Source organism: Carettochelys insculpta, chromosome 24 (genome assembly GCF_033958435.1).
Source record: "Carettochelys insculpta isolate YL-2023 chromosome 24, ASM3395843v1, whole genome shotgun sequence".
Lineage (NCBI taxonomy): Eukaryota > Metazoa > Chordata > Testudines > Carettochelyidae > Carettochelys > Carettochelys insculpta.
The window spans coordinates 15,517,355-15,534,055 of record NC_134160.1 but is presented as its reverse complement, the minus strand read 5'-3'; the positions used below and the strand labels follow the sequence as shown (position 1 = coordinate 15,534,055).

At 50.0% G+C, this 16,701-nt stretch overlaps 1 protein-coding gene across 9 annotated transcripts in view; it reads left to right on the top strand.

Moving 5' to 3' along the window:
- PUM1 (pumilio RNA binding family member 1) overlaps positions 1–16,701 on the top strand; it is a 209,043-nt gene that overhangs the window by 127,067 nt on the left and 65,275 nt on the right. For 5 of the 9 annotated variants that reach the window (XM_074976100.1, XM_074976093.1, XM_074976098.1 and 2 more), the window contains exons 8-9: positions 832–925; positions 2,096–2,212. In XM_074976100.1, the coding sequence (XP_074832201.1) occupies positions 832–925; positions 2,096–2,212 (211 nt within the window). The remainder of the gene's footprint in view (positions 1–831; positions 926–2,095; positions 2,213–16,701) is intronic. The other 4 variants (XM_074976097.1, XM_074976096.1, XM_074976095.1 and 1 more) reach the window with 2 other exon arrangements.

The window sequence follows — 16,701 nt, the reverse complement described above, 5'->3', positions numbered from 1 at the left end:
CCCTTTGGCACTTCCAGTGTTTTTGCAAATAGCACAAGGTTTCTGTTTCTCAAGTTGTGTAATTTTTATATTACACTTAAATAGTACTGTGTACTGCTTTCAGAGATTAAGCTGAGCTGTGAGAACTGGCAACCCTTTTGCAGGGATGCTATCACCACAACCTCCCAGCGTCTGCTTTCTGTCTACTACTGTCAGAGAAGAACTATGCGCACCTAGTGTCTGGGCTCATTTAGAAGGTCTGAGAGAAAACTAATATTTAAGGAAAGCTTTCTCTTTCAAGTGATGTTGGGGCTCCTTAACTTCTGAGCGTGGCCCATATTTTACAGAAGTGCTTGTATCTGCCCTCCCATTCTCTTTCATGTAGCCAGTCTCCACTAACATAACCTCTCTGGCAGCAGAGGTTACTTACAAGTATTTAGTATATTTAATACAACATTATGGCTGGAAACAACCTTGTGAGTTACATGCTCTCTGTGATGGATAGGTTGCAGTTAGGGGGAACCTATAGATCACAAAAAAATTTCTTTTTAAAGGAAGTTGATGAGTGAAGCTGTCAGGGAATGCAATGGTATAAAACCATAAAAGAGTCTAGGCCTTGGGGGGAAACATTCACAATAGACTGAAACTGGAATGAGAATATTTTGAGATAGATTATGTAGATGATGAATGTAAAACACTTCTGAACATCTGTTATACATGTTTCCATATCCTGAAGAGTGTCCAAGCTCTTACAATACTAAACTAGTTGTCAGTATTGCTTCTAAAGGGTATTTAGAGAATATTGCTCTAGTTCATGAGTAAAGAACTAAAACACTTCCTTTGTCCCTTCAGTTGTTTCAGAGACCGAATGCACTTGCTGTTCAGCAACTGACGGCAGCACAGCAGCAACAATATGCATTGGCGGCTGCCCATCAGCCGCACATAGGTAAGTCCTACATTTAATGCCCTGGCTTTATTAGATTCCTGCTGATGGTTGCTGTTACCTGCTTAAAGATGTCTTCAGAATTGCCGATGGTAGTAAGTCTTGAGCGGTTTTTAAAGTGTGTTCTGAATTACGGAAAATTGACATACAGATTTCAGAAGCAGGCCATATTTGAAGATTACTTTTGCAAAATTCTAGTAATATCTTGCTATAATTTGTAAAGCTTTAAAAAATTCCTCCTTCCTGGTGATGACATTTGCCCTCTATGAGAATAATGTTCAGTTATGAAAGTTTTCCAGGTATGTTACTCTGAACCAGACATTAATTGGGGTAACTGGGACAGTAGAATGAAGGAAGGTAAACATTTTAGTACAGACTACAGAAATTTACGTTCATATTTATGTATTACTGTGAGTTAGTTTTGAATTAACTTTGCCACAAGTTGGAGTTTCAGGCTATTCTGGGTGAGATTTAGAAGTTTAAACATGTTACCATGAACCCACTGACCAGGGCTTACCCATTAAAAATTTCTCAGTGTCAAGTAGTTAAATTGTAGATCTTCCTAATTGAATTTAATTTAGTTATAAAGTGCTATAGCAAATTATGAAGACACTGTTTCTTGTGTACCTTGCATGTTAATCTGCAGATTTGTTACAGTTTTGCTATAGATCCTTGTCATCCATTTGCCTAATTAATTAGGTTTAAGAGAATTTTTATGAAAATGCTTTTATGTCTCTAAAGAGCTTTAAGCTCCTATGATAAAAAAGGCTCAAATTAATTTTGAGTGAAAACTTAGTTTGAGTGTGTATTAATATCCACCAATATAATTAATTGGTAATTGCTCTTTATTTTCTCATTGTCTTTTCTTGTTGACTATTTTCCAAGCTCGTTAAAGGATGTTACATCTTATGGAGTCAAAGTCCATATAAATATGCATGATAACTCTGCTACAAATTTTACATTTGATTGTCTCTATAAGATCCAATAAACTTACTCTTTGCTGTATGCCAGGAACTACATGTGAAAAATGCATAATTTGTCTTCTGAAAGTAGCTGCCAGCCTTCCGTACTCTTAAATCAGAGCAGCTCAAGCCTGTTTATCCTGTTTGGTTATAGCCAGGATGAGTAGCTGAATAGGGCTTCAGTTCTAGTTAAGTTTGTTTTTACTGACAGGTATGTTTTCAGCAGGTTTAGCTCCCGCTGCCTTTGTCCCCAATCCATACATCATCAGTGCTGCTCCACCAGGAACAGATCCATATGCAGCAGGACTTGCAGCAGCTGCAACTTTAGGTGAGAAACTTGGCGATATTTGCAAAGCAGTTGAAATTTTCTGTGCCTAAAATGTTTTGTCACTGTTAGTAGGCTTTATGTGATCTGTTAGCACATTTTGAGCTTTTCTGGAAAAAAATAAAATTGATTGTCTGTGTGATATGTAAGGGTTTTATAAAACTCATAGTAGAATTTGTATTTGTTTGGAAAGACTTGTCTCTGTAGATGAATATCTAAATTAGAGGCTTGAAATACGTAACATTCAGTATGGATTCTGTTTTTCAGTTAAGGTTAAGAACAGAAATCCTGAATGGGAGGTGACATTTCACAGTGACAATTGTGTAATTGGCATTGTGTGGTTATGCACATGCTTGTCCTATGTGACACCTAACATCAAAATGCTGTTGAGGCCTTTAAAACAGGTATTGAGTAAAGTTTTCCAGCCAAGAAAGTGCTAAGTAAAATGTTTTACTGAAGTTAAAACCTGGTTATCCGACATAATCAGGAGCCAACCGCTAGTCGGATACTTGAAAGTCTAGGATAATTGGGTGGGGTGGTGGGCGCTGTCAGAGAGTGAGAGGCTGGAGGGGGGGACCTGCTTGGGCCCCTTATGAAATGCTGGTGCCCAGCTCCTTGGGGGAGGCTGCAGGATACTGGCTGAGACCCAGGTAGTCCTGGGGCCACGGCTACAGCTGGCCCTGGGGTGCTGAGCCCCAGCCAGCCAGGTGGGGTGCTGGCTACCCCAGTGCCATCTCCCTGGGCTGGCTTCCTGGCTGGGCAGCCTGTGTCACCTGCGGGAGCAGCCATCCCCCCCCGAGCTGTCCCCGGGCAAGAAGCCCCAGATGGCTTGGGCAGGCAACCACTGTCAGATAACATGGAGTGTTGGATAACCAAGCTTTTCCTGTATTGTTAATTTGAAATTTGCTATGATGAATATGGCAAATTTTATGCTTTTTTTCCCTTTTCTGGAGGATCGCATCTCAACTTTATACTTTCCAGTCTCTTAGTTACTTTGTTTTAGTCCTTGCATGTCAAAAGATCTCTCACCTGTGCTAAGGCTTTTTCTCTGACTATAAAGTGCTCTAGATGGGAGTCCCACAGTGGGAAATATGAAAAATGCATTTCATGTTGATAAGTGCTTTATTTTGAGGAGAGGCAACTCAGAAGCTCCAGCTGCGGGATTGGCTGGGGGAGGGGGCTGCTGAACTGGCTGAGTGCCGGCTCTTCTTCTTTTCTAAAGCACTGATGTTGATACTCCTGGGAAAATTCTGTGGGGGAAAAAAATTAATAAAAAATTCTGTGCACTATACTTGACAATTCTACTGAATTCTGCCTATTTTGTCAAAATAACAGAATATATTACACTAGTTTTAATTATTTTAATAATGTATTTACAATACAGCAATGGACAGTGGTAATGGGGAGCAATGAAAGAAATCCCAGACCTTCTCTCTCAAACAGTAATGTAGCTAGGATTGACCTTGATTTCACATTATTAGTCAACATATATGTGCAGCCATATGCTCAGTGTTATATCACAGGCAACTGAAGAGCAAGTGAGGTCTGGGGAATCAGACTCACAGTTTATATTGGCTACTGACCATCTGCAGAAAGATCAGCAACAGACAGTTGGTGGAGCATATTTTGATGGGAAAAGTGAAGCTTCACTGCTCATAAGACCAGTCTGCCAATGTAAAGGAGCCTCAAAGCTTTCACATGTTTTATACTCTTGGGGGAAATCCAGTAAGAACAATGGGATCAATTCACTATGCAGGCTGGTACATTCTTTTCTTCCTGAGGGGAAAGAGCCTGCCTCATGCCTATCTCCCTTAGACATACCCTGAACCTTGCCCCTTCACACCAGGTGGGCCACCATACAGGGACAGAGTCTCTCTCTCACTTGCTCATACGTACACATACCTGCCCAACTCCTCTCCCCACCCTGCAATGATGATTTATGTCTATGTTGGTCACTTTGCACACCCTAACCTATGTGCCCGCGCTGCCAGGGAAGGGTATGTTAAAGCTCTTGCAACTTTCCTTTGCTTCTCTGTCACTCGTTTTCCTGAAGGGGAGGGAAAGAAGGTTGTGGCGGCGGGGGGGGGGGATCATGAATTTTGAATACTTGCAGTAGTTCAGAATTCTCCCAGGAGTAATGAACTTTTATTCCAAAAGTCACGAGGTTCTGGCCCAAGTTGTGAGATTCCTGTGAACACTTCCAATATCTGGTTTAATTCTTTTACTTGAGCCATCTGTTGAGTAGATTCTAAACAAAATCTCTAGTTTTAGATTAGGACATTGCTTACTCAAGGAAGGTTGCACAACCCCAGAACATTTCATTCTTACACAGTCAGAGTTAGATTGTACTTAGTACAAGCAAGTTTTTATGGTATAGGAAAGAAAGTTTGATATATGATTCTTTGTAATATTTTTACCAACCATTACAAAATTGTTAATTAGCCATTAAGCTTTGGGGCCAATGCGAACCTAATGTCCAGCTATGATGAGATGCTTGAGTGGTAGGTATAAGAGAGAAAGGCAAGGGGAGGCAGTGTCTTCCCTGGGTCTTATTGCTCAGCCAGTCCCCTGCTCCTGTCCCTCTCCTGAAGGTTCCTGCAGTCTCCAGCACCAGGCTGTTGCAGTTCTGTGAGTGTTCCCACAGAGTGAATCTACTTAAGTTAAAAGTGAAATGCCTTCTAGCTTGCCAGACCGAAAAGCATAACATTGGCCTGTAAAAGAACCATTAAGTGGTAATGAAACCATTTAACAGGCATGTGCCAATCAGGAGGTATACGCTGTCAGTTTGTGAGCTTACTGACAAAAACAATTGTGCATTACTATAATAGTTTAAAATTTGCTTTAAATATTTCATTGCTTTTTTGCTGAAGACTATAAAATCACATCACTATAAAAGTCCATGCATCTATTTTTAGATGCAGAATCTGTGTATTCAGCTTTAGTCTTAAATGCTTGGATCTTCAGATATCCTTATCTAAAATACATGTTAATTTTAATTACTGTAGCACAAAAACTTACTTCTGAAGTCTTTCTGTTCATTCCTACTCTCCTTTTCTGTCCCCGCCCCATTGAAACTTATTCAGGAGCGAACTTCTTACAGCAGCCTTAAGCTCCAGTAAACTAAACGTAGTTGGGGCTAGAAGTGGACTATGCTCCACAATCTGAGCTTTCATTCCCCTCCCCACAAAGGGGTGGGGGGGGAAACAAACAAACAAAAAAAAAAACCCAAAAACCAAAGAACAAAACCCAAACCACTTTCCCCTCCTCAGTAAGAGGGGGGAGAGAGCATTTTAAAAAATGTAAATTCTATACATTATATCCCTGGGACCCAAGCTCTGGGGTCTGTGAATTGCCATGTTCGTCTCACTGGAGTGTTAACTCAGAAACCTAAAGCTAGCACTACAAACTAGCTCTCTGACAGAGGCTGGCAAAAGGGGCATTTGTATATGGGCCTGGGGTGGCTGCTGCTGCTGCCGCCACCATGGCCACTGATCTAGCCCTGTCTGGGTCCCTGGCTGTTTTGAATAGCATTGTTGTAGCAATGTGGTAGGACTGCAGAGAGCCTCTGAGCTGGAATCCACAGAGCTGTAGTGTGAAGGGGAGGGTGGGGTCTGGAGATTGCAACTGTATGTGAGAAAGCAGGGAGGAAGGGAAGAGGAGGAGGGAGCCAAGCTCTGCGGTGCATCCCTGCACGGGTCTGCAGGGCCAAGGGAGGTGGAGGAGCCAGGCTAGAAAAGGAAGAGGATGGAGGATTGGGGGCAGAGATAGTCAGTGACAACTAGGAGAAGGGAGCCAACTGGGGAGGCGCAGGACTGCTGGGGGCTCAGGTGGGCTGGGAAGCAGCAGAGAGGGGAAGGGACCAAGCTGGGCACAGGAACTCTGGGGGCCACGCTGAGCAAGAGGTTGCTGGGAGGCAGAGAAGGGAAGGTGCTGAGCTGGGTACAGAGTTGCGGGGGGACGGAGCTAGGACAGGAGAGGCAGAGCGGTGAAGGAAGGTGGGAGGGGCACTTCCAGGCAGGTGTTGGGGGAGTGGAATTGTGATCAGCTGGGGCAAGGAATTCTCTGATTGAGGGTTACATTCAGAGTTTCCTGATGCCCAGCATCACACACACACAGCCTGATTCTCTTGGACTTCCTCAGAGGTGAACCGGTCCCAGTTGGGCCTTTGTTTATGCCTGATATGTTCCAAGTGGTGGGGGACTTAATCACCATGATGAACTCCCCAGCAGAGACTGCGGCCTCTGTCCCTCGATGCATCTGCAGGGGGTAAGTGCCTGGTCACTCAAGCTGCGTCTACACGTGCACGCTACTTCGAAGTAGCGGCACCAACTTCGACGTTAGGCGGCGAGACGTCGAAGTCGCTAACCTCATGAGGAGATAGGAATAGCGCCCTACTTCGACGTTCAACGTTGAAGTAGGGACTGTGTAGACGATCCGCGTCCCGCAAGGTCGAAATTGCTGGGTCCTACATGGCGGCCATCAGCTGGGGGGTTGAGAGATGCTCTCTCTCCAGCCCCTGCGGGGCTCTATGGTCACCGTGGGCAGCAGCCCTTAGCCCAGGGCTTCTGGCTGCTTCTGCGCCAGCTGGGGATCTATGCTGCAGGCACAGGGTCTGCAACCAGTTGTCAGCTCTGTGTATCTTGTGTTGTTTAGTGCAACTGTGTCTGGGAGGGGCCCTTTAAGGGAGCGGCTTGCTGTTGAGTCCGCCCTGTGACCCTGTCTGCAGCTGTGCCTGGCATCCCTATTTCGATGTGTGCTGCTTTGACGTGTAGACGTTCCCTCGCTGCGCCTATTTCGATGTTGGGCTGAGCAACGTCGAAGTTGAACATCGACGTTGCTGGCCCTGGAGGACGTGTAGACGTTATTCATCGAAATAGACTATTTCGATGTCGCAACATCGAAATAAGCTATTTCGATGTTGGCTGCACGTGTAGACGTAGCCTCAGAGAGCCAGCACCACTCGGAATCCTGACCCAGCCATTGGCAGTCGTGTCGATCACAGTCACGGCATCAATCTCAGTCTCACTCACTGCCTGACTGCTCCCATTTGAGGGTCTCTGTGGCTGACAGCTCCAGTTCTGCACTTTTGAAACGCTCTTACCACTGCAAGGATGTTTGGCACCATGTCTGATCAGGCCTGCCCCCATCTTGATGCTTTTGCAGTTTGGGCTCCAAAATTCAATCACCTTGGCCCCGTCTAGTGGCAGGTTTGGACGTGCCTCGGCACCAGTCTGGCTCCATTCACTGGGATCCCTGTGGACTGGGTTCTCTGCTACTGCCTTTTTCAGTGCGCTGGACTTCACCTCATCAGTGCTCCTACTCCTTGCACCTGTCCAGTTCCTGGCTCAGGTCTCCAACTCGGCACTGGACCAGCTCTTGGCACTACATGTTCTGCACTGGTCCTGCTCTCAACACTGGTTTGGCTCCCCATGCTGTGTTTTGCCTTGGCCCCTGTCCACTTCTTGGCACCACTTCTCAGCCCAGCACCAATTTCACTCTCCTCACTGGTCTCGACCCCCTCATCAGTCTCATTGGCGCTCATGCTCTTGGCTCAGCATTGACCACACACCACCACCAAGTCTGGCAGGGTTGACCCCACCATGGCCGTCCCACTCAGCCTGGCTTGCCTCCTCTCTGGGGGACCTTAGTTGTGTCCGACTGCTCCAGCCCAGCAGACCCGTGCTTGCACAGAGACTTGAGCACTCCCCAGTGGTCTCCACCCCAGTTGTAGTTCTGGATGCCTTGGACACCCTCCCGGCATAGGGCACTGTTGCTTGTTTTCAGCCTCACTCTCAGGCTGCTTCTCTGGCCCCTGAGGCTGCCATCAGCTGCCCCCTCTGGACCCTTAGCTTCCACTCTTCTGGAGGATACACCCCGCACTCTGCCTGATCACTCCGAGGCTTCTGGGCCCCTGTTGGTCTTCTCCAGCTCCTGTCTGTAAGAGGAACGTCCCACTGCCTCAGTCTTGAAGCCTCTGTCCACAGATTTCTGAGCACTCCAGGATCTCGTTCAGTGGGCAGCTACCAGCATCACCCTCCTGTGGAGAAAGTCACTGACTTGAATAATCCATGCATGACATCCTTGCCTCAGCGGGACCATCACATATGGCCCTTCTGTTTAACAAAACCACCCTGTCCTCTGTCTCCACCATTTGGCAAACACCTGCCTCCATCCCTTCCACTGCCCGAGGGGTGGAGCACAAATACTTTGTGCCTGTCAAAGGTTTTGAATACCTCTACACCGACCCTGCTCCTTGGTGGTAGCCACTGTCAGTGAAAAGGAGCTCTGGCCCCAAAATCCAAGGATGCTAAATGTCTGGACCTATTCAGGAGAAAGGTGTACTCCACAGGGGGCTTGCTGCTCAGGATGGCTAACCAGCTACCTATCCTGAGCCATTACAACTATGACCGATGAGCTTCTGACTCATATTTAAGGACTTGCTTCCTGAGAACTCGAGGGAGATGTTCTCTCTTCTTCTTCGAGTGTCCCCGTGGGTGTTCCACATTAGGTGTCCTGGCCACGTGCGCGATCCGGTCCCCGCCAGTTCCTCTTAACCGCCGTCGGCTGCAGACGGAATCCGAGTAGGCTACGGCCAAGTTAGCGTATTCAATGGTTTTAACTGCTTTTCTTTAAAGTTTTCAAGTTCTTAGCCAGTTGTTATTTTCAAAAAAAACAAAAAAACAAACAAGAAACAACAAGCGGGACGGCATTCAGTCCAGTCCTAGTAACAAGCGGAGCACCGTAGGCCAGGAGCCTAGGGCCATTAGCCCTCCTGCCGCGGCAGGCTATCAGAGAGGGGGAAAACAGCACAGAGAAGGTGCTAAGTACCCATTAACAATTGAAAGACTCACCAACAATGTCCTCTTCAGGATTCAAGAAATGTGAGTCCTGCCGAGAGGCAATGCCAGCGTCTGATGGGCACAGTCTCTGTATAAGGTGCCTGGGGAAGTCCCATGTCACGCAGAAATGCTCCTTCTGTGCAAAATTAACAGCCAGAGCAAGGAAGGACAGGGAGATACAGCTTAAAATGCTGCTCTTCGACAAGGCCCTCCAGCCAGATGTGCTGGAGCGGCCGCAGCAGGAGGGACCCTCCGGGGCCCATAAAAGGAAAGCCGCCTCCCTCACCCCATCAGCACAAAAACGGAGGAAAGTCTCCCCAGCCCAATCCCTGCCGGCAGCAACAGCGAGCGAGACGGGAGGAGCGCACAGCCCCCAGCCGCAGCAAAAGCTGATCGGCGGCGGCACGGAGAGCCACGTGGAGGCGGCTCAGCCTCCGATAATCAAACAACCGCCCCGCACCGCAGGCAGGGCGGCGGCTAAACAAGCGCCGGTACCGGCGGCACCGCAAGCAGCGGCACCGACCCCCGGGGAACTGGCGGTGCAGAGCGCGCAGCCATGCGGCCTGCAGGCACCAGAGGACACCATCCGTGCGGCACCGCCCATGAGCGTGCTGAGCACGGCGCGGACGGGGCCGAGATCCCCTGCACGTCAGGGGGCGTAGCTACCCCCTCAAGGGAGAGGGGGAAGGCTGCACACAAAACAAGGCACCGCAGCCCCTCTCCAGACAGGGCTGCAGAGTTGCTATCTCTCAGCCCTCCGCTTATGCTGCAGACTCCAACCAGAAGGCAGGGGTCCCCCCTAGCCTACCCGGAGCCCCGTCTACATTTTTACAACCAGCTTCGCCCTGGCTGGGACCACCTTCACCCTTCCTGGGGTTTGAGCCGCTGGAATACTATCACAAATCGCTCTCTCCAGTGTCCCAGGTCTCTCGACGATCTCGCTCCCCCAGACGCAGAGGATATGCACCAAGGGAGTGGTCTAGGTCACCTTCCCAAGAACAGTGCCTATGCTGCCATGGTCGCCCCTATCACGCGGGCCATAGACACCACCGGCAATCTACCAGGGAAAGATCCCCTCAGACGGTCCCATATCCCCGAGGGCAATCGCGAACGGGGTCAGAGACTCAAGTATCTCAGGGGGAACTGGTTATGGAACCCCGAGATTTTCCCTTGCAAGCTTCCAGCGAGCGGATGTACCATCACCAGCAGGAACCGGAAGGGTCCAGAGAGGTGTATCCTAGTGGTTCCTCGCTCTCCTCCCCGGATGAGGCTACGGCCCCGGGAGACGTCCATCCTCCGGATGATCTCAAACAGTTTCAAGAGCTGTTTAAGAGGGTGGCCTTCACGCAAGACATTGAGACAGCAGAGGTGCAAGAGAAACACCAGAAGCTCCTCAAAAATCTGAGACCTCCGGCCTCCTCCAAAATAGCAATACCGCTTGATGAAGCAATCTTGGAGTCCGCCACTATGATATGGCAGACCCCTGTGACTATTCCGCCTGTCCACAAGAGAGCGGATAAGAAATACTTCGTGCCGGCGAAGGGCATGGAGTTCCTGTTCAGCCACCCACAACCAAATTCCTTGGTGGTGGAGTCATCGCAACAAAGATCAAAGACATCTCAATTCAAGACAGGGGGAACAGACAAAGATGCCAAGAAGCTAGAGCTGTTCGGCAGAAAGGTCGTCTCCTCCTCCACTCTACTGTTGCGAATGGCAAATTACGCAGTGCATTTAGCGAACCATAATTTCGACAACTACACTAGGTTAACCTCCCTCATGAACTCGCTTCCAGAGGACAAGAAACCGATGCTCAAGGCCATCGTGCAAGAAGGCTACGCGACCTCGAGGACGGGAGTTCAGATCACCCTGGATGTTGCAGACACAGCAGCACGCTCCACAGCTACGGCAGTGGTGATGCGAAGGGAGTCCTGGCTCCAGACTTCGGGTATACCGAGGGATCTGCAGGCAAAGATAGTCGATCTTCCCTTCGACTCGCAGAAGCTGTTTGCTGAATCAACTGACTCGGTCCTTCATTCCAGTAAAGATTCAAGAGCCACACTTAGAACCCTGGGGATTTACACCCCTCCATACAGAAAGAAAAAGTACTACCCTCAACAAAGACGGTACCGGTACCAGTACCAGCAACAGCGTCCCCAGTACCCCAGGGGTTACGAGCAAGGGCGACATCAACAGCACCAGCAGTACAGAACTCCCAGGCGACTTTCCCAACAGAGCCTTGCCTCCTCAGGGCAGGGCCAAAGGCCACAAGTTTGACACACAGATCCAGGGTTGCGCCATCACTACCATCACACAAGGTCATCCGAAGCGGTTATTCCACCATTGCCTCCGACAATTCTACGACCAGTGGCAAAGGATCACCACAGACAAATGGGTGCTGGAGATCATAGCCACGGGGTACGCCATCCCCTTCCAGTCGCTCCCACCACCACGACCTCCACCCAGGCCCCACCTCCAGGAGGCCTCCCACGTAGCGAGGCTCAAGCAGGAGGTAGACCATCTCATGCTCATAGGGGCAGTGGAAAGACTGCCGGAGCAACTGCAAGGGAAAGGGTTCTACTCGAGGTACTTCCTCACGGAGAAAAAGACAGGAGGGTGGAGGCCCATCTTAGATCTTCGAGGCCTCAACCGGTACCTGCGCAAGCAACGCTTTCGGATGATCACAATCGCCTCCATCCTTATGGCACTAGACGATGGAGATTGGTTCGCAGCCCTCGACTTACAAGACGCGTATTTTCACATAACTATCCATCCGGCTCACCGATGATTCCTCTGGTTCATGGTAGGCAAAGAACATTTTAAATACAAGGTCCTACTGTTTGGCCTCTCCTCGGCCCCCAGGGTCTTCACCAAGACCTTGGCAGTGGTGTCAGCCTACCTGCACAGACAGGGGGTATTTATATTCCCGTATCTGGACGACTGCCTACTCAAAGGGGCCTCGAAGGAGGAGGTACTATGCATGATACGCGTCACAGCAGGCACGTTCTCTTCGCTCGGCCTAGTTATCAATCTGGCAAAATCAAAGATAGACCCCACACAGGACATAGAGTTCATAGGGGCAGGCATAAATTCTATTACAGCGAGAGTGTATCTACCAGAGACACGCTTTCGGGCCATCGGCTCCCTCGTGCAAGTCATCACCTTCAGCCCTAGGGTGCCGGTTCTGACGTGCTTACAGCTGCTGGGCCACATGGCAGCAGCGACATTCGTAGTACAGAACGCCAGGTTACACATGCGCAGCATGCAGCACTGGCTGGCGAGCGTATACAAACCGGCAGCACACAGCGTTCACAGGGTGGTGTCGCCCACAACAGAGGTGCGCAAATCCCTGCAATGGTGGGTAAACCCCAAGAACTTGCTAACAGGGGCACCCTTCCACCAACCACAAATATCGGTTTTTCTCACTACAGATGCCTCCCTCATAGGGTGGGGAGTACACATGGGCGAAGAGGTGACGCAAGAGCTGTGGTCCTCCACGGAGCAGTCACTGCACATAAATTTTCTGGAGCTCAGAGCAGTGTTCAACGCCTGCCGACACTTTCGAGACCATATACAAGGCAAAGTAGTCGGCATCAGTACAGACAATACCGCCACCATGTTTTATATAAATCGGCAAGGAGGAGCTCGGTCCCGTGCCTTATGTGCGGAAGCAGTCCGGTTGTGGAACTGGTGCATCGCCAACAATATAACCTCGAAAGCCTCGTATTTACCAGGCGCTCACAATGTGAAGGCAGACCAGCTGAGCAGGCATTTCGCACTCACGCACGAGTGGCAGATCCGTCCCGATCTGCTACGACCGATTTTTCACACATGGGGTTTTCCCCAGATAGACCTGTTTGCTACTCAAGACAACAAGAAGTGCCCACGATTCTGCTCCAGGGCAGGACTGGGATGGGGATCTCTGGGGGACACATTCGCGATCTCCTGGAGGGGCCCCCTGCTTTACGCTTTTCTTCCCACAGTGCTGATCCACAAAGTCTTGCAGAAAGCTAGGAGGGAAGGAGCCCAAATGATCCTGATAGTCCCAACGTGGGATTGACAGCAATGGTTCCCCCTACTCCTGCGCATGTCGTACCGTCCACCGATGCCCCTTCCGGTGGCGCCGGATCTGCTCACGCAAGCCCAGGAGTCCATAGTGCATCCGCACCCCCAAGGCCTGTGACTACCAGCATGGTTAATCCATGGCTCAGCTCCCTAGAGAGCACATGTACGGAGGAAGTGCAACAAGTCCTAGAAAGTAGCAGGAGGACTTCCACCAGGAAGACCTACAAGCAGAAATGGACTCGCTTCACGGCATGGTGTTCTACCAAACAGCTAGCCCCCCTTTCGGTGCCTATACCTGTAATATTAGAGTATTTACTGGACCTCAAGAGAGGAGGACTCTCACGATCCTCGTTAAAGGTCCACCTTGCCGCCATTTCGGCGTTCAGACAGGAAGAGGAAGGGCACACGGTGTTCGCCCATCCCATGGTTACCAGGTTCCTCAAAGGGTTGGTAAACCTATACCCCCCTCGGAAACCGCTTCCACCTTTGTGGATCTTGGACCTGGTGCTTAATGCACTAAGGGGACCACCGTTCAAGCCTTTGGCCACGGTTTCCCTCCGCCTCCTTATGATACAGACAACCTTTCTTCTCGCAATCACGTCAGCTCGCAGGGTGAGCGAGCTTGCGGCAGTTATGGCAACGCCACCCTGCACTGTTTTTTCCAAGGAGGTGGTAAGCGTACGGCTGCATCCAGCCTTTGTTCCTAAAGATTCTTCTGAGTTTCATATTAACGAGCCTATTGTTTTACCCTCGTTTTATCCAAAGCCTCATAACTCTAACAAAGAGGCGCGCCTACACCTCCTGGACGTGAGGAGGGCGCTAGCCTTCTATATAGACAGGACCAAGTCCTTCCGGAAAATGGATAAACTCCTAGTCTCTCTTGCTCCCAAATCGAAAGGAGAAGGTCTCTCTTCACAGAGAATCTCGAAGCACATCGTATCCTGCATAATAATGTGCTACGAACTCAAAAAGACTCCTTTACTGGCCACGCCCAGGGCTCATTCCACTAGGGCGGTGGCGGCTTCAACAGCCTTTTTCAAGGGCGTTGCGCTAAAAGACATTTGCAGAGCGGCGACCTGGTCATCCTATGACACCTTCACCAAACATTACGCCCTTCACAGGGTATTCCAAGAGGATACCTGTCTCTCGACAGCGGTCCTCTCGGGGACAAGCTGCACATAATCCGATTACCCACCTCCTTTCTTGGGTTACTGCTGGGTAGTCACCTAATGTGGAGCACCCACGGGGACACTCGAAGAAGAAAGAAAGGTTACTCACCGTAGTAACGGTGGTTCTTCGAGATGTGCCCCCGTGAGTGCTCCACTACCCGCCCATCCTCCCCGCTTCGGATCTCTGTTTAGTGTTTTGCAGGAGCATCCGAGGCGGTTGGTCAAGGAACTGTCGGGGACCGGATCGCGCACGTGGCCAGGAGCGCGCAAGGGAGCGGCGCGCACCGGCGCATGCGCGGTCCGGCAGAAACTGCTTGGAAGATCCGATCTGCGGCGCCGGGCGAGCCCGATACCTAATGTGGAGCCCCCACGGGGACACATCTCGAAGAACCACCGTTACTACAGTGAGTAACCTTTCTTTCCTCCTGCAGGAGGATAAAGCAGTGTCTAGTATCTCCCTGCATGCCTCCTTGGATGTGGTGCATGTTCGGCCGAGGCTGTCGCTTCAGTCATCACCATGCACTGGGTGGCTTGGCGGCATCCCTCTGGCCTCCTGCCAGAGGTCTAACAAAGTATCCAGGACCTCCCTTTCAATTGCCTGAGACTGTTTACAGAACAGACCAGCTCCTTTCTCCATTGTCTCAAGGATTCCTAGAGCACTATGAAGTCTTTGGGCGTGCACACCCCAGCAACACAGCGAAAGCTGTTTAAGCCACAGACACAGTCCAAGCCATTCCAGCCTTGCAGGTGTTTGACTTTTATCATCACAAGCATTGCTGTCCTCAGTCTGAGTCCAGCCATGGCCCATCAAAACACTCCTCCAGGGCCAAGCATTCGTTTTAATGTTATGCCTGAGATCTGAGTGCAAGTGCTACCGGATCCCTCCCTTTCGTTCTTTAACAGACCTTGCCCATTTCTCCCAGCCTGGTTGGCCATTGCATTGGATCAGTGGATCCTCAAGGATGGTTGCTTCGGGATACGTCATGCCATTTCATCCTCCCTCCCTCCCCAATCCCCTTGTCCCCCTTCCAGGACCCATCTCACAATCAGCTCCTTCTCCAGGAGATGCAGGTCCTCCTTTCCCTGGGGATAGAGGAAGAGGTTCCTTCTCAATGCAGGGGCCAAGGGTTCTATTCCGGCTGTTTCCTAGTCCTGAAGGCAAAGTGGGGTCTCCAGCCCATCCTGGTCCCCAGATAATTCAACAAGTTTGTTGTTTCCAGCAAGTTCTGTATGGTTTCTCTGGGCATCATTATTCCTTTCTTGAATCTGGGGGACTGGTACGCTGCTCTTGAAGGATGCTTATTTCCATATCTTGATTCAGTCTTCCTGTTGGCTTTGCTTTAGTGTGGGCCACCTGTACCTGTGGTTCACGGTCCTTCCCTTTGGACTCTTCATGGCCCCTGGAGTGTTCATCAGATGCAAGGTGATGGTGGTCGTCCTCTACAGGGGTTTCCAGGTCTACTTGTACATGGATGATTGGCTTCTGTGGGGTCACTCATTCCGGCAGGTGCACACTCGGGTTTCTTTCATCAGGGAACCCTGGACAGGCTGGGTCTCTTGCTCAGTCTGGCAAAGTCCTCATTAATCCTATCTCAACATATAGAGTGTATCGGAGTAGTCCTTGATGCTGTCCCAACAAGGCCATTTTTTTCCGACCATCATTTGCAGCCTGTTGCTCAGCTTATACACTCCCTGTCCATGTGCCCAGTCATCACAGTTTGGATGTGCCTCCACCTGCTGGGCCACATGCTGGTGTGCACAGATGTAGTCCTGTTTGCCTGGCTGTGCCTTCACCCTCTTCAGGCATGGTTGGCTTTGGTGTATTGGCTAGGACCAAATGGACATTGCCATCATGGTTCTATGACACGTTTCTGACACCCTCTGCTGGTGGCTAAGTTCCCGAAACATGTTCATTGGCATTCCCTTTCACATATCCCCATCCTACTGTGTCAAAGACACATCTGCTGTGGGCTGGGGGGGCCCATCTCAGGTGTCTCACTGTTCAGGCAGTGTAGTCAGTGGAGGAATTCTCTCTCCACATCAGTGTGCATGAGCTTTGGGCAGTTCATCCAGTTTGTCAGGCCTTCTTACCTCATCTCCTGACTTCTGCGTAGTGGTCCTGGTGGACAACACCATGGCCATGTGATACATCAACCCTCGAGGGGCTGGGATGTTCTCTCCACTCTCTTCAGAGGCTCTGTGCCTCCAGGAGCTTTGCATAGTCCACTTCATTCACCTGGCGGCGTCCTGTCTCCCAGGGGTACAGAACCAACTGGCAGATTGCCTCAGTCTTTAGTTCCTCGTTCACGAGTGGTCAATCTGTGTGGACGTCCTCCACTCTGTCTTCCAATAGTTGGGCGTTCTCCAGCTGAACCTCTTTGCGTCCCATAGCAACTACAAGCATCCCCAGTTCTGTTCTTTC